The sequence below is a fragment of the Hemitrygon akajei genome, chromosome 11 (genome assembly GCF_048418815.1).
Source record: "Hemitrygon akajei chromosome 11, sHemAka1.3, whole genome shotgun sequence".
Taxonomy (NCBI): Eukaryota; Metazoa; Chordata; class Chondrichthyes; order Myliobatiformes; family Dasyatidae; genus Hemitrygon; species Hemitrygon akajei.
The window spans coordinates 3675343-3698673 of record NC_133134.1 but is presented as its reverse complement, the minus strand read 5'-3'; the positions used below and the strand labels follow the sequence as shown (position 1 = coordinate 3698673).

General features: G+C 46.0%; 2 protein-coding genes across 2 annotated transcripts in view; one reads left to right on the top strand and one right to left on the bottom strand.

Annotated features, from left to right (window-relative positions):
* The window catches only part of LOC140735239 (uncharacterized), a 49712-nt gene extending 36926 nt beyond the window's left edge, over positions 1 to 12786 (top strand). The window contains exon 3 of the mRNA XM_073060069.1: positions 10927 to 12786. Within this exon, the coding sequence (XP_072916170.1) occupies positions 10927 to 11757 (831 nt within the window). The 3' untranslated portion in view covers positions 11758 to 12786. The remainder of the gene's footprint in view (positions 1 to 10926) is intronic.
* Positions 1 to 16930, bottom strand: part of nme4 (NME/NM23 nucleoside diphosphate kinase 4) — a 43279-nt gene extending 26349 nt beyond the window's left edge. The window contains exons 1-3 of the mRNA XM_073060071.1: positions 16773 to 16930; positions 4193 to 4323; positions 2039 to 2140 (exon numbers count right to left, since the gene is read on the bottom strand). Of these exons, the coding sequence (XP_072916172.1) occupies positions 2039 to 2140; positions 4193 to 4323; positions 16773 to 16872 (333 nt within the window). The 5' untranslated portion in view covers positions 16873 to 16930. The remainder of the gene's footprint in view (positions 1 to 2038; positions 2141 to 4192; positions 4324 to 16772) is intronic.
* Positions 16931 to 23331: the final 6401 nt, after the last annotated feature.

Below are 23331 nucleotides of genomic sequence, written 5' to 3'. Positions count from 1 at the left end.
CTCCTCTGCACCCTCTCTAATCCAGGCAGCATCCTGGTGAATCTCCTCTGCACCCTCTCTGATCCAGGCAGCGTCCTGGTGAATCTCCTCTGCACCCTCTGTAATCCAGGCAGCATCCTGGTGAATCTCCTCTGCACCCTCTCTAATCCAGACAGCATCCTGGTGAATCTCCTCTGCACCCTCTCTGATCCAGACAGCATCCTGGTGAATCTCCTCTGCACCCTCTCTGATCCAGACAGTGTCCTGGTGAATCTCCTCTGCACCCTCTCTGATCCAGGCAGCCTCCTGGTGAATCTCCTCTGCACCCTCTCCGATCCAGGCAGCGTCCTGGTGAATCTCCTCTGCACCTTCTCTAATCCAGACAGCGCCCTGGTGAATCTCCTCTGCACCCTCTCTAATCCAGGCAGCATCCTGGTCAATCTCCTCTGCACCCTCTCTGATCCAGGCAGCATCCCAGTGAATCTCCTCTGCACCCTCTCTAATCCAGGCAGCATCCCAGTGAATCTCCTCTGCACCCTCTCTAATCCAGGCAGCATCTCGGTGAATCTCCTCTGCACCCTCTCTAATCCAGGCAGCATCCTGGTCAATCTCCTCTGCACCCCCTCTAATCCAGGCAGCATCCTGGTGAATCTCCTCTGCACCCTCTAATCCAGGCAGCATCCTGGTGAATCTCCTCTGCACCCTCTCTAATCCAGGCAGCATCCTGGTGAATCTCCTCTGCACCCTCTGTAATCCAGGCAGCATCCTGGTGTATCTCCTCTGCACCCTCTCTAATCCAGGCAGCATCCTGGTAAATCTCCTCTGCACCCTCTCTAATCCAGACAGCATCCTGGTGAATCTCCTCTGCACCCTCTCTGATCCAGGCAGCATCCTGGTGAATCTCCTCTGCACCCTCGCTAATCCAGGCAGCATCCTGGTGAATCTCCTCTGCACCCTCTCTGATCCAGGCAGCATCCTGGTGAATCTCCTCTGCACCCTCGCTAATCCAGGCAGCATCCTGGTGAATCTCCTCTGCACCCTCTCTAATCCAGGCAGCATCCTGGTAAATCTCCTCTGCACCCTCTCTAATCCAGACAGCATCCTGGTGAATCTCCTCTGCACCCTCTCTGATCCAGGCAGCATCCTGGTGAATCTCCTCTGCACCCTCGCTAATCCAGGCAGCATCCTGGTGAATCTCCTCTGCACCCTCTGTAATCCAGGCAGCATCCTGGTGAATCTCCTCTGCACCCTCTGTAATCCAGGCAGCATCCTGGTGAATCTCCTCTACACCCTCTCTAATCCAGGCAGCATCCTGGTGAATCTCCTCTACACCCTCTCTAATCCAGGCAGCATCCTGGTGAATCTCCTCTACACCCTCCCTAATCCAGGCAGCATCCTGGTGAATCTCCTCTACACCCTCCCTAATCCAGGCAGCATCCTGGTGAATCTCCTCTACACCCTCTCTGATCCAGGCAGCATCCTGGTGAATCTCCTCTACACCCTCTCTAATCCAGGCAACATCCTGGTGAATCTCCTCTGCACCCTCTCTGATCCAGACAGCATCCTGGTGAATCTCCTCTGCACCCTCTCTGATCCAGACAGCGTCCTGGTGAATCTCCTCTGCACCCTCTCTGATCCAGGCAGCGTCCTGGTGAATCTCCTCTGCACCCTCTCTGATCCAGGCAGCGTCCTGGTGAATCTCCTCTGCACCCTCTCTGATCCAGGCAGCGTCCTGGTGAATCTCCTCTGCACCCTCTCTGATCCAGGCAGCGTCCTGGTGAATCTCCTCTGCACCCTCTCTGATCCAGGCAGCGTCCTGGTGAATCTCCTCTGCACCCTCTCTGATCCAGGCAGCATCCTGGTGAATCTCCTCTGCACCCTCTCTGATCCAGGCAGCATCCTGGTGAATCTCCTCTGCACCCTCTCTAATCCAGGCAGCATCCTGGTGAATCTCCTCTGCACCTTCTCTAAAGCTTCCACATCCTCGCTGGAGCTTTAGGAGATCGGCATCCTTTCAGCCACTGAGTAACTGTGTGTCTGCTGGTCCTCCGGAACTCACCATGGCAATGATAGGTCCGGAGCTCATGTACTCGATCAGTGCCGGGTAGAACGGCTTCTCCGCCAGATCGTGGTAGTGAGCTGAGAGAATGTCCTGGGGTGCCTGAAACAAGGATGCACAAAGTCAATGTTTCAAACCCCCCCCCCCCCCTCCCAACGATTCCATCTTGTGGGGCTCATCCACAAGATCATCAAGAATTGAGCTACCCCTTATTGACAGAGTGAGCTCACCCTACCCAGGGTGACCTACCCCTCAGCCTCCTCCACTCCAGAGAAAGCAATCCCTGCTTGCCCAGTCTCCTTGTAACTGTCCTCTCCAGTCCCGTAAATCCTTGTGAGCCTTCTCTCTTCTCTGCCATCTCCCCAGCTTCATGACATCCTTCGAACTGTACACACACAAATCGCACCAACATCCCAGCTCTTGTACGCTGCCCTGATCGATGAATGCAAATGTGTCTCCATCGCCATGTGTTCCCGTGAATCCACTGTTGTAGAACTGTGTAGTTATACTGCTAGATCTCACTGTTCTACAACAGTCTCTAGTCTTAGAAACACAGAAAACCTACAGCACAATACAGGCCCTTCGGCCCACGAAGTTGTAGAAATTACTAGGCTTACCATAGCCCTCTATTTTTCTAAGCTCCATGTACCTATCCAAAAGTCTCTTAAAAGACCCTATTGTATCTGCCTCCACCACCGTCACCAGCAGCCCATTCCACGTACTCACCAGTCTCTGTGTAAAAAAAAAACTTAACCCTGACATCTCCTCTGTACCTACTCCCCAGCACCTTAAACCTGTGTCCTCTTGTGGCAACCATTTAAGCCCAGGGAAAAAGCCTCTGACTATCCACACGATCAATGCCTCTCATCATTTTATACACCTCTTGTCCGATTTAACTTACCAAAATGTAACACTTAACACTTGTCTAGGATAAACTCCATCTGCCATTTCCTGGTCCACTTCCTCAATTGATCTAGATCTTGTTGCAACTTTAAATACCCATCTTCACTATCCACTACACCACTAAATCTGGTGTTCCTCACACACTTTCAAACCATGTCACTTCACCATCGATCTCTGTATCACTCAATGTCTACCATCCTGCCCTTGTCAATCCTCTTCAAATAATTCAATTAAATTCATGAGTTACCATTTCCCACACAATCAACTGTGCTGACTATCCCAAATGTGCCCCTGCCTTTCCCAATGCAGATACATCCTGCCTCTCAAAGCACCCTCCAGTAATGCGAGGCTCACTGGCCTGTGGTTCCCTGGTTTAATCTCAGTCACAGGGCCTTTGGCTTCTCCAGTCAAGGCCGAACTGTTACTCTGCCTGGTCCATCAAGCCAAGTACTTGTCCAAACTCCTCTTAAATGTTGAAACTGAACTAACATCCACCACTTTTGCTGACAGCTCATTCCACACTCTGAAGAAGTTGCCCATCAGGTTCCCCTTAAATATTTCACCTTTCACCCATGACCTCTGGTTGTAGTCCCAGCCAACCCCAGTGGAAAAGCGCACTTGCATTTACCCATCTACACCCCTCATAACTTTGTATACTTGTATCACATCTCCCCTCATTTTCCTACGCTCCAGGGAACAGCTGTAACTTGTTCAGCAATTCCCTACAACTCAGGTGCTCAATTTCCAGTAACATCCTTGTAAGTTTTCTCTGCACTCTTCCGATCTTATTGATTTCTTTCCTGCAGGAAGGTGACCAAAACTGCAACTGTACAACTACAACATGACATCTCAACTCCTGTATTCATGATCTGATCCAGGTGCCAAAAGCTCTTTTTACGGCCTTATCTATGCATGACACCATTTCAAGGAATCCTGTACCTGTAATCCCATATCCCTCTGTTGTACCACATTCCTCAGTGCCCTACCATTCACTGTGGAAGTCCTACTCTGGTTAGTTCTCCCACTCCAGAGCAATAACTAACACTTGCCTGCATTAAATTCCACCTCCCATTTTTCAGCCCATTTCTCCATCTGGTCAAGATCCCACTGTCTCTCCAATCCTCCAGATTGAAGAGAATGCCTTCCAGATCCCTTTGTTCTACCGTACTCCTCAATGTCCGACCATTCACCATGGAAGTCCTAGCAGATTAAACAAAGGCTGGCTGTCGTTGCACTTGGATCTTGCAGTACCTGCACAAGTTTCAGTCCCACCAGCTGGAAGCCCCTTCTCTCAAACCGCTGGATAATCTCTCCCACGAGCCTCCTCTGCACCCCATCTGGTTTCACTGCCACCAGCGTCTGTTCACAAAACCCCTCGGCCCCTGAGGAGACAGGAGGGAAAAGTTAGAAGTTAGCCAGTTCACACTTTACCCACAGCTCCAGGACGCAGGAGCCACAGGCTTAACCGAATAGAGGGGCTGATTTGCCTCGTCCTCCCCAGTGGGCACTTCAAACAGTACAGTACAGGCCCTTCAGCCCACAATGTTGTGCCAACCCTTTAACCTACTCCCAAGATCAATCTGAGCCCTCCTGTGTTCTGAGACACCGACCCATCACAGCCTTCTCACGTCCGGCCACACTGTAGAACATTTCGCTTTCCGAGAGAGGTCCCTCAAACACGAAGCATAGACACTTACTACAGAGAGAGATGAGCCAGTTTAATGCCAGGGGCTTTTAAGAGACTATTAAATGCCCCTGAGATGCACAGATAGGAAAACGGAAGGCTATAAGACCCAGAATACTGCAGGACAGCACAGGCCTTTTGACCCACCGTGTTGCACCAACCTTTCAACCTCCAAGATCAATCTATCCCTTCCCTCCCTCACAACCACAGAAGGGAAAAGATAAAATATGAGAGTAAACTAGCCGACAATATAAAAGAGGATACTAAAAGTTCTTCAGTTATATAAAAGGTAAAAGGGAGGTGAGAGTTGATATTGGACCACTGGAAAATGATGCTGGTGAGGTAGTAATGGGGGACAAAGAAATGGCAGCTGAACTTAATGGGTACTTTGCATCAGTCTTCACTGTGGAAAACAGTAGCAGTGCCAGAGGTCCGTGAGTGTCAGGGAGCAGGAGTGAGAGCCATTAAAAAGTGTCAGGCAAACTGAAAGGTCTGAAGGTGGATAAGTCACCTGGAACAGATGGACTACATCCCAGAGTCCTGAGAGAGATTGCTGAAGAGATAACGGATGCATTTGTCATGATCTTTCAAGAATCACTTGATTCTGGCATGGTCCCAGAGACTGGAAAATTGCAAATGTCACTCCACTCTTTAAGAAGGGAGGAAGGCAAAAGAAAGGAAATTTTAGGCCAGTTAACCTAACCTCAGTGGTTGGGAAAGTGTTGGAGTCTATTATTAAGGATGATGTTTCGAAGTACTTGGAGACTAATGATAAAATAATTCAATGTCAGCATGGTTTCTGTAAAGGAAGATCTTGCCTGACAAATTTGTTAGAATTATTCGAGGAAGTAACAAGCAAGGTGGACAAAGGAGAGGCAGTGGATGTCATTTACTTGGATTTTCAGAAGTGTTTGATAAGGTGCCACACATGAGGCTGCTTAGCAAGATAAAATCCTGTGGCGTTGCAGGAAATATATTGACAGAGGAATGGCTGACAGGCAGAAGGCAGCAAGTGGGGATAAAAGGGGCCTTTTCTGGTTGGCTGCCAGTGACTAGTGGTGTTCCTCAGGGGTCAGTATTGGAACCATGACTTTTCACATTGTTTCAGTGATTTGGGTAATGGAATTGATGGCTTTGTGGCAAAGTTTGCAGATGATATGAAGATGGGTGGAGGAAGCAATATGATTACAGCAGAACTTAGACAAATTGGAAGAATGGGCAAAAATGTGGCAGATGGAACACAGTGTTGGGAAATGTATGATAATGCATTTTGGTAAAAGGAACAATAGTGCGGACTATTATCTAAATAGGGAGAAGGTTCAAACATCAGAGGTGCAGAGGGACTTGGGAGTCCACTTATAAGACTCCGTTAGTTAACGGGTTGAGTCTGTGGTAAAGAAGGCAAATGCAATGTTGGCATTTATTTCAAGGGGGATAGAATATAAAAACCAGGAGATAATGCTGAAGCTTTATAAGACACTAGTCAGGCCGCACTTGAAGTATTACCAACAGATTGGAGTCCCATATCTCAGAAAGGAGATGTTGTCATGGGGGAGGGTCCAGAGGAGGTTCCTGAGGATGATTCTGGGAATGAAGGGGTTAACATATGAGGAGTGTTTGGCAGCTTTGGGCCTGTACTCACTGGAATTTGGAAGAATGTGTGGGGATCGCATTGAAACCTACCAAATGTTGAAAGGACTGGATAGAGTGGTAGTGGAGAGGATGTTTCCAATGGTGCAGGTATCCAGAACTAGAGGGCACAGCCTCAAATCTGAGGGATGACCCTTTAGAACAGAGGTAAGGAGAATTTGCAATGCTCTACCACAGACTGCGGTGGAGGCCAAGTCTGTGGGTATATTTAAAGTGGAAGTTGATCGTTTCCTGATGGATCAGGGCATCAAAGGATATGGCAAGAAGGCAGGTGTATGGGGTTCGGTGTATGGGATCCGGAACCAGCCACGATGGAATGGTGGAACAGGTTCGAAGGGGTGAATGACCTAATACTGCTCCTATGTCTTATGGTCTTATATCCCTCTATTTTTCTCCATCTATGTGCCTAAGAGATTCTTAAATACCCCTAATGTATCTGCCTCTGCCACCATCCCTAGCAGGGCATTCCACACACTCACCACTCTCTGTGTAAAAAACCTACGTTGGACATCCTCCCCCACCCATACTTTCTTCCAGTCACCTTAAAATTGACCCGTTGTATTAGCCATTTCTGTTCTGGGAAAAAGTCTCTGACCATCCACAATGCGTTTTATCATCTTTACAACCTCTCAACCTCCTCCACTTCAAAGAGAAAAGCCCCAGCTTGCTCAACCTATCCTCATAAAACATGGTCTCTAGTCCAGGCAGCATCCTGGTGAATCTCCTCTGCACCTTCTCCAATCCAGACAGCATCCTGGTGAATCTCCTCTGCACCCTCTCCAATCCAGACAGCATCCTGGTGAATCTCCTCTGCACCTTCTCCAATCCAGGCAGCATCCTGGTGAATCTCCTCTGCACCCTCTCTAGTCCAGACAACATCCTGGTGAATCTCCTCTGCACCCTCTCTAATCCAGACAACATCCTGGTGAATCTCCTCTACACCCTCTCTAGTCCAGACAACATCCTGGTGAATCTCCTCTACACCCTCTCTAGTCCAGACAACATCCTGGTGAATCTCCTCTGCACCCTCTCTAATCCAGACAACATCCTGGTGAATCTCCTCTGCACCCTCTCTAATCCAGACAACATCCTGGTGAATCTCCTCTACACCCTCTCTAGTCCAGACAGCGTCCTGGTGAATCTCCTCTACACCCTCTCTAATCCAGACAGCATCCTGGTGAATCTCCTCTGCACCTTCTCCAATCCAGACAGCATCCTGGTGAACCTCCTCTACACCCTCTCTAATCCAGACAGTGTCCTGGTGAATCTCCTCTGCACCTTCTCCAATCCAGACAGCATCCTGGTGAATCTCCTCTACACACTCTCTAAAGCTTCTACATCCTTCCAATAATGAGGTGACCAGAACAGAATACAATATTGCAAGTGTGGTCTAACCAGGTTTATAGAGCTACAAGATTACCTTCATCAAAGGATTCAATCAGCCTCTTGAGGTGTGGCCTTCCCCTCAAAATCATGCTGACTATCCCCGAATCAGGTAATGCTTTCCAAATACTTGTAAATTCTGTCTCTAAGAGTCCTCTCCAATAATGTACGTAGGTGGGAAGGGTTAGATTTATCTTAGAATAGGTCAAAAGGACCTGTACTGTTGTATGTTTTAAGGTTGTGTACATGCTCTCTCAAACATCCCCAACAAACACCAAGGTGAACAAGCACCGATCGATATCACTCGGGTGCCCTTGAGTTCCTTGCACAGTCCAACCTTTATTTAGAAATCTGTCATGGAGGACAGGTAACGGCTGTGTAAACAGGCCAATCAGTCACAGGGCACAGCTGCTGCCACCGCCTCGAAAGCCTTCGATTACAGAGCAGCTGGTGATTGGCTGCAGGGAGTGGGGGCTCCATACACAGCACGAGTTCCAGCTCTACAGACAACGTCGATTACTAGACCAGATCACTGACTACACTGGAGAGCATGTCTTTTGGGGAAAGGCTGAGCACGCAAGGCCTTTTCTCTTCGAAGCAAAGGAGGACAAGAGGTGATACAGCTGTACAAGGTGCACATTCTAAACACTCCTCTGAAAAAGGATGTGCTGGTGTTGGAGGAGGTCCAGAGGATGTTCACAAGAATTATCTTGGAAATGAAAGGGTTAATGTATGAGTTGCTTTTGAAGGCTCTGGGCCTCCACCACTGGAATTTAGAAGAGTAGTGAGGGATGGGGAGGATCTCATTGAAACCTATCAACTATTGAAAGGCCTAGAAAGAGTGAATGTTTCCTTTGATGGGAGCCTCCAACCTGATGGCATGAATATCAATTCCTCTTTCCCATAAATGCCCCCCTCTCTATTCTCCACTCTGGTCTCTGCCCTCTCCTCAGCTGCTTATCACTTCCCCCTGGTGCGCCCCCCTCCTTCCAAAGACTGTAAGACATGGGAGCAGAATTAGGCCATCTGGTCCTTTGAATCTTCTCCGCCATTCAATCATGGCTGATTCTTTTTTAATCTCCCTCTCAACCCCAGTTCCTGGCCTTCTCCCTGTAACCTTTGATACCATGTCCAATCAAGAACCTATCAACCTCTGCCTTAAATGCACCCTCAATTACCTGGCCTCCACAGCTGCATGTGGCAACAAATTCCACAAATTCACCACTCTGGTTAAAGAAATTTCTCTGCATCTCTGTTTTGAAAGGGCGCCCCTCTATTCTGAGGCTGTGCCCTCTTGTCCCAGACTCCCCCAGCATGGGAAACATCTTTTCCACATCTACTCTGTCTAGGCCTTTCAACATTCGAAAGGTTTCAATGAGATCCCCCCTCATCTTCTAAATTACAGCAAGTACAGACTCAGCCATCAAACGTTCCTCGTATGATAACCCTTTCATTCCTGGAATCATCCTTGTGAACCTCCTCTGGACCCTCTCCAATACCAGCACATTTTTTCTAAGATGTGGGGCACAAAACTGTTCGCAATACTTAAGGTGAGGCCTCACCAGTGCCTTATAAAGCCTCAGCATCACATCCTTGCTCTTGTATTCTAGACCTCTTGAAATGAATGTGAACATGGCATTTGCCTTCCTCACCACTGACTCAACCTGCAAGTTAACCTACAGGGTGTTCTGCACAGGACTCCCAAGTCTCTTTGCATCCCAGATTTTTGGATTTTCTCCCCGTTTAGAAAATAGTCTGCACATTTATTTCTTTTACCAAAGTGCATGACCATGCATTTTCCAACATTGTATTTCATTTGCTTCTTTCTTGCCCATTCTCCTAATCTGTCTTAAGTTCTTCTGCATCCTACCTGTTTCCTCAACACTACCTGCCCATCCACCTATCTTTGTCTCATCTGCAAACTTGGCAACAAAGTCCTCTAATTCCATCATCTAAATCACTGATATACAGCATAAACAGAAGTGATCCCAACACCAACCGTCACTGGCAGCCAAACAGAAAAGGATCTTTTTATTCCCTTCATCAGGAAGGGACCTTTCCTGATGAAGGGTCTTGGCCCGAAACGTTGGCTACTCTTTTCTCATGGATGCTGCCTGACCTGCTGAGTTCTTCCAGCGTCGTGTACGTATTCTTTGATCCACAGCACCTGCAGTTGTATTTTTGTCTTTTTATTCCCACTTGCTGCCTCCTACCAATCAGCCAATGCTCTAACCATCTTAGTAACTTTCCTGTAATATCATGGACTCTTAACTTGGTGAACAACCCCATGTGTGGCACCTTGTCAAAGGCCTTCTGAATGTCCAAATATACAACATCCACTGCATCCCCTTTATCTATCCTACTTGTAATCTCCTCAAAGAATTCCAACAGGTTCATCAGGCAGAATTTTCCCTGAAGGAAACCATGCTGACTTTGTCTTATCTTGTACTGTGTTACCAAGTACTCCATTTGAATATAGCTGGAATATTTACTGTGTGCAGTTTTGGGCTCCTTATTTAAGAAAGAATGTGCTGACGTTGGAGAGGGTTCAGAGAAGATTTGCTAGAATGATTCCGGGAATGAGAGAGTTAACATATGAAGAACGTTCGTTGGAGTTTAGAAGAATGAGGGGGGACCTCATTTCGAATGTTGAAAGGCACAGACAGAGTGGATGTGGCAAAGTTGTTTCCCTGGTGGGGGAGTCTAGTATGAGACGACGTGACTTGAGGATTGCAGGACGTCCATTCAGAACAGAGATGCGAAAAAATTTTCTTAGCCAGAGGGTGGTGAATCTATGGAATTTGTTGCCACAGGTGGCAGTGGAGGCCAAGTCATTGGGTGTATTTAAGGCAGAGATTGATAGGTATCTGAGTAGTCAGGGCATCAAAGGTTATGGTGAGAAGGTGGGGGAATGGGACTAAAGGGGAGATTGGATCAGCTCATGATGAAATGGCGGAGCAGACTCGATGGGCCGAATGGCTGACTTCTGCTCCTTTATCTTATGGTCTTAATTGACTCCCAACCACTGAGGTCAGGCTAACTGGTCTATAATTTCCTTTTCTGCTACCTTCCCTTTCTCCTATGGTCCATGCCCACTCTCCTCTCCTATCAGATTTGTTCCTCTCCAGCCCTTTGCCTTTCCCACCCACCTGCCCTCCAGCTAGGCTCCTTATCTTCCCGTCTTTTTATTCTGGCATCCTCCCCCTTCCTCTCTTGTCCTGATGAAGGGTCATGGCCCGAAACATTGATCGTTTATTCTTTTCCATAGAACACAGAACAGTACAACGCAGAACACAGAACAGTACAACGCAGAACACAGAACAGTACAACGCGGAACATAGAACCGTACAACGCGGAACATAGAACCGTACAACGCGGAACACAGAACAGTACAACGCGGAACATAGAACCGTACAACACGGAACACAGAACCGTACAACACGGAACACAGAACAGTACAACACGGAACACAGAACAGTACAACACGGAACATAGAACCGTACAACGCAGAACACAGAACAGTACAACGCAGAACACAGAACCGTACAACGCAGAACACAGAACAGTACAATGCAGAACACAGAACAGTACAACGCAGAACAGTACAACACAGAACACAGAACAGTACAACACAGAACCGTACACAGAACATAGAACTGTACAACACAGAACACAGAATAGTACAACACAGAACATAGAACCGTACAACACAGAACATAGAACCGTACAACGCAGAACACAGAACAGTACAACGCAGAACACAGAACCGTACAACACGGAACACAGAACCGTACAACACGGAACACAGAACAGTACAACACGGAATACAGAACAGTACAACACGGAACACAGAACAGTACAACACGGAACACAGAACCGTACAACGCAGAACACAGAACAGTACAACGCAGAACACAGAACCGTACAACGCAGAACACAGAACCGTACAACGCAGAACACAGAACAGTACAATGCAGAACACAGAACAGTACAACGCAGAACAGTACAACACAGAACACAGAACAGTACAACACAGAACCGTACACAGAACATAGAACCGTACAACACAGAACATAGAACCGTACAACACAGAACATAGAACCGTACAACGCAGAACACAGAACAGTACAACGCAGAACAGTACAACACAGAACATAGAACCGTACAACACAGAACGTAGAACCGTACAACACAGAACAGTACAACACAGAACATAGAACAGTACAACACAGAAACAGGCCCTTCAGCCCACAATGACCCATTACATTTGTAATCAAATGGCCAACTGTCTACACAATGTGCATATCCCTCCATTTCCTTTACATTCCTGTGCCTAGATAAACGTCTCTTAAAAATCTCTCATGTATCTGCCTCTACCACCCCCAACACCACTGTCTGTGTAAAAAACTTGCCCCTCACATCTCCTTGAAATTACCCTCTCTCACCTTATATACCCCTCTGGCATAAGATATTTCAACCTTGGGAAAAATACTCACTGTCTACTCCATCCATGTCTCTCATAATTTTATAAACCTCTCTCAGGTCTCCCCTCGGCCTCCGCCGTTCCAGAGAAAACAAGCCGGTTTTGTCCAACCTCTTGTTACAGCACATGCCCTCTAATCCAGGCAGCATCCTAGTGAACCTCTCCTCCAGCCTCTCCAAAGCCTTGACATAATGGGGTGACTTGGCACAGTTTAACACGGAGAGAGACAGCGATAACAGGATCTCAGCAGGTGAAGACTCAGTGACCAACGTTGAATGGATTAAAATCGAGGAGCGGGGTTGCAGAGAGTTACAGGGTGGGAGACATTTGGAAGGACAAGGGAGGGTGGGGTGTTGCTGAAAGGACCAGAAAAGGCTACAGAGGATTAAAAACTCAGCCAGCTCCACCATGGGCACGAGCCTCGCTACCACTGAGGACATCTTCAAAAGGTGACACCTTCATCTTGAAGGTGGCATCCATCATTAAGGACCCCATCACCCAGGACATGCTCTCCTCTCATTGCTACCATCAGGGAAGAGGTACAGGAGCCTGAAGATCCACACTCAACATTTTAGGAACAGTTTCTTCCCCTCCACCTTCGGATTTCTGAATGGACAATGAACACTACCTCACTGCTTTGCTCTGTTTTTGCATTATTTTTTAAAAATATAATCTTACTGTAACTTATAGTAATCTTTATGTATTGCAATGCACTGCTGCCACAAAACAGCACATTTCACGACCTTTGCCAATGACCATTTCTCAAGGTTTTGGTACTAAATGGACAGGGAGGACCAGTGGCCAGTGATATACGTGGTCCAGAGGGCAATCACTGAGTGGCAATTATCCTTGAAGGACAGAGGTAACGGCCAGGGAATAATCAAAGGATACAGCTTCATCTCTTCCACTAGATATCTGTCAGCAGAGGGGAAGAAATTGTAAAACATTGAGGCTCCCGTACCTCCTCCCTGATGGTAGTAATGAGAAGGAGGCATGTCCTGGATGATGGGGGTCCTTAATGATGGATACCTTCCAACAGAAACTCCCCCAAACTCAAGGACAGCCCAACTCCAGCTGATTTATAAGTTGGACTGTCGACCTCACAATAAACCTCGTTATAATTTTGCATCTTATTATGGGAGGTGGGGTGGAGATACGTCTCTGCCAAAGGAGGTGTAAGGTGCTCCTTCCCTCCGCTAGCCTGCAGGTCACTCTTAGGCAAGGTGTAACACCTGCTCAGCCCCCGATCAGGGTCATGTGAAGCCACAGGTCGTATGAGCAGCTGGAGCACATCACAAGTCCTGGTTATGTGACCAGACACCAGGCAGACAATCTCTTCTGATATTGATAATGGCTGGGGTCTCCCATCTTATAAAAACACTGCCCAGAAGGCTGTGATGGTAAACCACTCATGTAGAAAAATTTGCCAAGAACATTTCTGGTCATGAAAAGAGCATGATCACACACCTTGTATGACAGGACACATAATGAACAAACTTTATGGTCTCTCTGCACTGCACTTTCTCTGTAGCTGTAACAGAGCACCTCTCCCCGATCATCGCATTCCCCCTAATCATACTCCCATACACAACTGCATTCAAATCATGCATCACCAATGCTGCCCTAGTACGCCACAGGTTAACGGGGTTCAGCCTCTGCTGCTGAGGTGTTAAATGTACAGGCCTGGAGCTGTCAGAAAATGTGTTCTGTCAGTACAGGTGAGTTTTCTAAAGCACTTGACAAGTAAGTTACTAAGTGAAGGTGTTGAACAGAGACCTGGGGTCCAAAGTAACAACACAGTGCATAAGGTGGTGAAGGTGGCATTCAAGATGCTTGCCATCAAAGGCCAGGCTATGGAATTCAGCAGAGGTTACGTTGCAACTTTACAAAACACTGGGTAGACCTCACGTGGAGAACTGTGTACAGTTCTGCTCACCATGAGGGGTAGGATGAAGTTGTGCTGGAAAGACAGTAGAGGAGATTCACCAGGATATTGCTTGAACTGAAATATTTCAGTTACAGGAGATTGGTCTCCCTGGAGTGAAGCAGGCTGATCAGGATATCGAAGTAGGAGGTGAGAGAGATATTCAGAAGTGTAATTTTGAGAGATGGAAAATGGGCTGAAAAATGACAGATGGAATTTAATGCAGATAAGTGCAATGTTTTGTACCTCTGTAGCACCAACCAGGTTAGGGCACTGAGGGGTGTGGTAGGACAAAGGGATCTGGGAATACAGGTCCATAATTCATTGAAAGTGGCATCACGGGTAGATTGGGTTGTAAAGAAAGCTTTTGGCACATTGGCCTTCATAGATCAAAGTACTGAGATGGGATGTTATGTTGAAGTTGTACAAGACGTCGGTATTGTGTGCTGTTTTGGATCAACTACTGACAGGAAGGATGCAACTAAGATTGAAAGAGTACAGAGAAAATGTACAAGGATGTTGCCAGGACTGGAAGATCTGAGTTGCAGCAAAAAATTCAAAAGGTTAGAACTTTATTCCCTAGAACTTAGAAGATTGAGAGATTTGATAGAGGTAAACAAAATTATGAGGGGTATAGACAGAGTAACTGCAGGCAGGCTTTTTCTACTGAGGTTGGGTGAGCCTACAACTAGAAATCATTGGTTAAGGGTGAAAGGTGAAATGCTTAAGGGGAATACGAGGAAGGAACTTCTTCACTCAGAGGGTGGTGAGAGTGTGGAATGAGCTACCAATGCAAGTGGTGGATGCAGGGTCAATTTCAACATTTAAGTGAAGTTTGGATAAGTACATGGATGGGAGGGGCATGAAGGACAATGGATATATGGGTCAGCACAACATCAAGGGTTAAAGGGCCTGTACTGTGCTGTAGTATTCTAGTGTCCTGGTGCAGGTTGATGGGAGTAGGCAGTTTAAATGGTTTCCCATGGACTGGATGGGCCAAAGGGCCTGGTTCTGTGCTGTAGTTTTCTATGACTCTTTGTTTTCTTGTGGGCATTCACAGTAAATACAAAGAAGCAAAATGAGAGACCACATGTAACAAGATGGACAAAAAGCTCACGTGCAAAAGACAGACTCTACAAATATAAAATAAATAAATTAATATTGAGAACATGAGATGAAGAATCCTTGAAAGTGAGTCCATAGGTTGTGGGAACAGATCAATGGTTCATTTTGGTAGGTCAAATATGAAGGCAGAATATAGTATTAATGGTAAGACTCTTGGCAGTGTGGAGGATCAGAGGGATCTTGGGGTCCGAGTTCATAGGACACTCAAAGCTGCTGCGCAGGTTGACTTTGGTTAAGAAGGCGTGTGGTGTATTGGCCTTCATTTGTTGTGGGATTGAGTTTAGGAGCCAAGAGGTAATGTTACAGCTATATAGGGCCCTGGTCAGACCCTACTTGGAGTACTGCGCTCAATACAGGTCACCTCATTACAGGAAGGATGTGGAAACTATAGAAAGGGTGCAGTGGAAATTTACAAGGATGTTGCCTGGATTGGGGGGGCGTGCCTTATGAGAATAGGTTGAGTGAACTCGGTCTTTTCTCCTTGGAGTGACGGAGGATGAGAGGTGACCTGATAGAGGTATATAAGATGATGAGAGGCATTGATCGTGTAGATAGAAGCTTTTCCCCAGGGCTGAAATGGTTAACATGAGAGGGTAGTTTTAAGGTGCTTGGAAGTAGGTACAGAGGAGATGTCAGGGGTAAGCTTTTTAATGCAGAATGGTGAGTGTGTGGAATGGGCTGCCGGCGACGGTGGAGGAGGTGGGTACAATAGGGTCTTTTAAGAGACTCCTGGATAGGTACATGGAGCTTAGAAAAATAGAGGGCTAAGGGTAACCCTAGGTAATTTCTAAAGTAAGTACAGCATTGTGGGCCGAAGGGCCTGTATTGTGCTGTAGGTTTTCTATGTTTCTATGTGTTGGCCTTACTGTTGAACGTTAATAATTTCCTAGTGGTGTGGGTCCTGAGGCTCCTGTACCTCCATCACGATGGCAGCAGTGAGAATATACATGGCCTGAGTGGTGGGGGGTCGCTGATGATGGATCATGTATACATAAGGGTATGAGGCATGAATACGATTTTTAAAGGGGATTTCTTTTCACACAGAAATTCGGAACTCAATGCCTGAGATGGTGGCGGATTAGAGGTATTTAGACATTTGAATCCTAAAGCAGGCAGATTGGGTTAGTGTAGACGGGGTAAAGTCAGTATAGTGTTTCTGTATTGTATAACTGACCAGCTCAACAAAGTAACAACACAGGATACTGTTATATTATTAATTGTAACTGAAACTAGTTTAGTTGCATTAATTTAATCTAGATTCTTTTTTCATTCGATTAACCAATTTTAGATGTGGCCGCAGATGGTGATTGAACATGAAGCTAGTACTCAATTGGGATATCAGAGCACCATTCAACGCAGCAAACAGAGGGTCACCCCTAGGACGGGGGGGGGGGGGGTTAGGGGTCACCACCCACCCACCTCGTTGTTCCCCAACCCACGGTGTAGATCGAGGGGCTCTCCCTCCTCCAGTCCTGGAGGTTCCAGGATTCTCCGCGAGTTTCTGTGAAACTTGCAAAACAACTCGGCAGCGGAACAAATGAATGAACCGACCGGGAACTCATGAACCCGGTCCCGCACTTACCGGAGGAGAGAAGCCGGAGGCCAGCGGCGGCCCAGCGGAGCCCCGGGCTGGCAGGAAGGCGACGCTCCGTCCACAGGCGGCTTAGCGCCCGCAACAGCATCACGGCTCGGCTCGGCCTGACTGAGCCGCCTCCCGCGGGCTGGACGGGGCGGGGCCACAGCGAGGGCAGCTCCGCCTGGGCTCAAGGGTCAGCCTTCACCCCAGGCCTCAGGCACGACCGCGGATAATAAACTACAGCCACAGCCGCTTCTACCTCCACCCTACCCGGTTCCTGCCTCTTGGACTCGGCCCCCACGAACGTTTCAGTCCATTATCCATACCGGAGAGCGTCAACTGTTTAAAGGTTCAGGCCAGTTATTTTACCCCAAAATCTCTATTTTCACTTACGAAACATTTTTCGTAAAGTTTAGTGTTCTAAAAATTGATCCCAGACAAACAACTAAATTGTGGTATCTCAAAGTTCAAAGCAAATTTATTATCAAAGTATAACGCCACCATATACTATCTGAAGATCCATTTTCTTGGGGGTATTCACAGCAAATACAAAGAAACAAAAACAAGCAAAACAATAAATAAACAAACAAACAGTAAATATAGAGAAGACGGGATGAAGAATCCTTGAAAGTGAGTCTATAAGTTGTGGAGACAGTTCAGTGATGGGGTGAGTGAAGTTATCCCCTCTGGTTCAGGAGCCTGATGGTTGAGGGGTTTAAAACTGTTCCTGAACCTGGTGTTGTGGGTCCTCAGGCTCCTGTACCTCCTTCCTGATGGCAGCCTTTTGCTCATTTCGGGATGTGGACGAGGGATGTGTTGGTCATGGTTCAAATTACATTACATCACCATATACAGCTTGAGATTTATTTTCTTGCAGGCATATTCAATAAATCCATGAAAGGCCACACCAATCACTGTGCAAAAGACAACAAACTGTGCAAATGCAAAAATAAATAAAGAAAAAATATAGAAATAAACAGTAACTATCAAGAACATGAGGTGATTCCCAAAGGCTGGACAAAGATGTTCTTCATTTGAGTACTACACTGATTGGAGGCAGTGTGAGGTGACTCTACAAACACTTCAGTTAACTCAAATGAAGGGTGTTTGATGGCTCTGGGCCTCTACTCACTGGAGTTTAAAAGAGGGAAGATCTCATTGAAGCCTATTGATTTCAGACCTAGATAGAGTGGATATGGGGAAGATGTTTCCTCTAAGAGGGCAAGTCTAGGACCAGAGTGCACAGCCTCAGATAATAAGGGACCAGAGGTGTGGAGCAATGTCTTTAGCCAGAAGGTGGTGAATCTGTGGAATTCATTGCCACATATGGCTGTGCAGGCTAAGTCATTGGGTACATTTAAAGTGGTGTGTTCTTGATTAGTTAGCATCAAAGGTTATGGGGAGAAGACAAAAGAATGGGGCCGATGAGCCAAATAGCTCAATTCTGCTCCCATAGTGACGAACAGAGGAAACCAGCCTGAAATATAGTTATAAACACAAGACATTCTCCAGATGCTGGAAATCCAGAGCAACACACGCAAAATGCTGGAGGAACTCAGCAGGTCAGGCAGCATCTATGGAAATGAATAAACAGTTGGTGTTTCAGTCCTGATGAAGGGTCCTGTCCCAATACGTCAACTACTTATTCATTTCCATACGTTGATGTTGCCTGACCTGTTCGTCCAGCAGTTGTGTCTGAAACAGAATCACATTGGTAGTTGATAAGAATTCAAGAAGAATGGGATAAAATTTTGACATTAGAAGCAAGAAAGAACATGGACCAGAGAAACAAATACAAGTTTGGATTTCCAAAGGATCGTTCATAACCTCAGATTGTCCCAGGGCCTTTATAATGTAGGAAGGTGGTAGCCAATTTCAACATAGTGACGAGATTGGAGGAAAGTTTGGGGATGGGATATCAAAGGTAGTTTTTTTCCCCCACACAGAGAGTGGTGGGTGTGTGCAACATCCTGTCTGGGTGGTGGTACAGGCAGATACATCACGGACAAAGTACATATGTTACTATACACAACCCTGAGATTCATTTTCTTGCAGGCATTTACAGTAAAGACAAAGAAACACAAAAGAATCAATAAAAAATGCACACAAACTGCAAATACAAAAAGAAAAGAATAATAAACAATAAATACTGAGAACATGAGATAATAAGTCCTTGAAAGTGAGTTGATAGGTTGTGGGAACAGTTCAGTGCTAGGGTGAGTGAAATTATCCTTTGCGGTTCCCCTCCTTGCTTGTTGTTATAATGAGTTAGACCAACACGCAGGTTGCTCAAGCAGAGGTTGCAGATTGTTCCTACAGTTGGTAGAGTAACACTGAAGGAAAATGGGAAAAGGGTGAATGGAATTAAACCCAGGAAAGTATAATATCATGTGTTTGGGGTATGTGGGAGAACATGCAGTGAATGGAAAGATACACACCCAGATATAGGTGCAGAATTACACCATTCAACCCATTGAGTCTGCTGCATCGTTCCATCATGGTCGATCCATTTTTCCTCAGCCCCAGTCTTCTGCCTTCTCCCCATATCCCTTCATGTCCTGACCAATCAAGAATCTATCAACCTCTGTCTTAAATATAAAGACTTGGCCTCCACAGCTGCCTGTGGTAAATAATTCTACAAAGTCACCACTCTCGATAAAAAAATTCCTCCTCATTTCTGTTCTAAAAGGATGCCCCTCGACTCTGAGGCTGTATCCTCTGGTCTCAGACTCCCCCACCATAGGAAACATCCTCTCCACATCCACTATTCAAGGCCTTTCACCATTTGATAGGTTTCAATTAAGCCCCACCCCCCATTTTTCCGAATTCCAGTGAATGCAGGCTCTGAGCCATCAAACGCTCTTCATATGAGAAGCCATTCAATCCTGGAATCATTTTTGTGAACCTCCTTTGAATCCTCTCTAGTTTCAGCACATCCTTTCTAAGATAAGGGGCCCAAACACACTCACAATACTCCAAGTGAGGCCTCACCAGTGCTGAATACTCAACATTACATCCTTGCTTTTATATTCTAGTCCTCTTGAAATGAATGTTAACATCACATTTGCCTTCCTCACCACAGACTCAAACAGTAAAAGTGCATGACCATACACTTCCTGACACAGTATTCCACCTGCCGTTTCTTTGCCCATTCTCCGAATCTGTCTAAGTCCTTCTGTGGCCTCTGTTCTTCTTTAGAACTACCTGCCCCTCCATCTACCTTGTCATTAATGAAAATATACTTCCACTAAGCCTGAAACCAGATCCTCAACTTCCTCACTGGGAGACCAGAGTCAGCACAGATCAGAAATAACATCTCTTTGCTGACAATAAACATTGGCGCACCTGAAGGATGGATCTTGTCACACTGCTCTACTCTCTCTATATCCATGATTATGTGGCTAGGTACAGCTCAAATGGTATCTAAATTTGCCAATAACAATGGTTGGTAAAAATTTCAGATGACAATGAGGATGCAAACAGGAGTGAGTGGTGTCTCAACAACCACCTTACACTTAAGACCAAGGAGTTAATCATGGACTTCTGGAAGTGCAAATACGGAGGTCACCTTAAGAGGACTGGCGTCTAACACATTGATGCAATCACAAAAAGACACACCAGTGGCTCTACTTCATTAGGAGTTTGAGGAGATTTGGTACGTCATCAAAGACTTATAAAGTTCTATAGCTGTTTGATGGAGAGCATTCTGACTGGCATGGAGGCTCCAGTGTGTACAGGATGGCAAAAGGCTGCAGAGGGATGTAAACTCAGTCAGCTTTATCATGGGCACAACCCTCCCCACTGAGGACATATTCATGAGGTGGTGCCTCAAGAAGGCATCACCTATCACCCAGGACCCTCAGCATCTGGGACATGCCCTGTTCTCATTCTTACCTTCAGGGAGGAGGTACAGGAGCCTGAAGCTCCACACTCAACAATTCCAAAACAGCTGCTTCTTCTCTGCAAGCAGATTTCACAACAGTACATGAAAATTAGAGAGGACCTACATTTCCCTCAGGGGTTTAATGGCGTCAGTAGTAGAGGGGACATGAGGACAGTTTCATTCTAGGGGTGTAGACTCATTGGCCACAAGACCATAAGATATAGGAGCAAAATTAAGACATTTGGCCCATTAAGTCTTTGTCATTTCATTATAACTGATCCAGTTTTCCTCTCAGCCCCAACCTCCTGCCTTCTCCCTGTATGCCCTGACCAATCAAGAATCTATCAACCTCTGCCTTAAATATGCACCAAACCTACCTCCACAGCTAGCTGCGGCAAAGAATTCTAGATTCACCACCCTCTGGCTAAATAAGTTTCTCCTCATCTTCGTTCTAAAAGGACACCCCTCTATCCTGAGGCTGTGCCCTCTGATCTTAGGCTCTTCCACCATAGAAAATATCCTCTCCACATCCACTCTATCAAGGCCTTTCACCATTCGATAGGTTTCAATACGGTCACCCCTCATTTGTCTGAACTCTAGTGAATACAAGCCCAGAGCCATCAGTCTTCATGTGACAGGCCATTCAATCTTGGAATCATTTTCATGAACCTCCTTTGAACCATCATTACCTGAAAACATGGAAGACAGAAACCCTCATCAGATTTAAACAGCACTTGAAGAGCAGAGGCCTCAGGACTGCAGAGAGGGTGAAGTTGAATAGCTCACATTGGGACAATGTGCCATACTTTATTATTTGACAAAAAGATGTCAGGGAACAGGTACAGTAGTCTCAGATCCCACACCAGGTTCAGGAACAGTTATCACCCCTCAGCCAACAGGCACTCCCTTCTGCTACAGCAGGACTTAGACAGATTAGGAGAACGGGCAAAGAAATGGCAGATGGAATAGTGTCGGGAAGTGTATGGTCATGCACTTTGGTAGAGGAAATGAAAGAGTAGACTGTTTTCTAAATGGACAGAAAAAGCAAAAAACTGAGATGCAAAGGGATTTGGGAGTCCTTGTACAGGAATCCCTAAAGGTTAATTTGCAGGTTGAGTCTATGGTGAGGAAGGCGAATACAATGATAGCATTCATGTCAAGAGGACTAGATTATAAAAGATGTAATGTTGACACTTTATAAAGCACTGGTGAGGCCTCACTTGGAGTACTGTGAGCAGGTCTGGCCCCTTAGAACACATGTGCTGAAACTGGAGAGGGTTCACAAAAATGATTCCAGGATTGAATGGCTTGTCATCTGAAGAGTGTTGGATGACTCTGGGCCTGTATTTGCTGGCATTCAGAAGAATGAGGGGAGACCTCTTTGAACCCTATTGAATGGTGAAAGGCCTTGATAGAGTGGATGTGATAAACTCACTCACCCCAACACTGAACCATTCCCACAACCTGTGGACTCTCTTTCAAGGACTCATTATCTCATGTTCTTGATATTGTTTATTTATTTATTATTGTTTTCTCTTTTTTTATATTTGCAGTTTGTTTGTCCAACTGGTGTGTGCTTTTAAAATTTATTCTATTGTGCTTCTTTGTATTATTGTGAATGCCTGCAAGGAAGTAAATCTCAGGATTCTGTATGGTGACATACGGTATGTATTTTTATAATAGTTTAACTTAGAACTAACTTTATTTTGAAGCTACAGAAAACTGCTGGAGCTCATCACTCTGAACACGGGAGGTGATCAATTCAGACATTCAAGAGTAAGATGAATAGTTTTGTATTTGTTGGGTAAGTACTTCCAGGGACAAGGGGAGAATGCAGGATTGATCATTCAGAACCCAAGAATTAGTCACATGGATTTAGAGCAACTGGCATACCAATCAGAGATTATTTTTAATATAGCCAAATATGATCTGAATTCAGCTGCTCCCAGGGAATTAAATATTGCAGGATATGAGGACTAAGGGAAGATTAGAGAACATTCATAGTACAGGCAATGTCCCTGATCCTTCTCCTCGACACTACTTTGCTGGTAGCAACTTACTAAGTTTGGTGGAATAGGGAGACCTACTCATTTCCTACAAAGCTCAGAATTTGAAATCCTGGCAGATGCTTAATACTTCTTTTCACCACACAGTACATACTCCTCAGGGGTACAGTATTTAAATGCATACTCCTCAGGGGTACAGTATTTAAACGCATATTCCTCAGGGGTACAGTATTTAAACGCATACTCCTCAGGGGTACAGTATTTAAACGCATACTCCTCAGGGGTACAGTATTTAAACGCATACTCCTCAGGGGTACAGTATTTAAACGCATACTCCTCAGGGGTACAGTATTTAAACGCATACTCCTCAGGGGTACAGTATTTAAACGCATATTCCTCAGGGGTACAGTATTTAAACGCATATTCCTCAGGGGTACAGTATTTAAACGCATACTCCTCAGGGGTACAGTATTTAAACGCATACTCCTCAGGGGTACAGTATTTAAACGCATACTCCTCAGAGGTACAGTATTTAAACAGGCTGCTTGTAATTCAGGAGGGTGCCAGGCGTTTTAACCTTTGCCCAGGCTTGCTGCTGCTTCTATATGGGCTGACACTTCCTCAACTCGACCCCATCAACTCCCAAATGCCTGAGGCCAAACATGCACTTGGATCA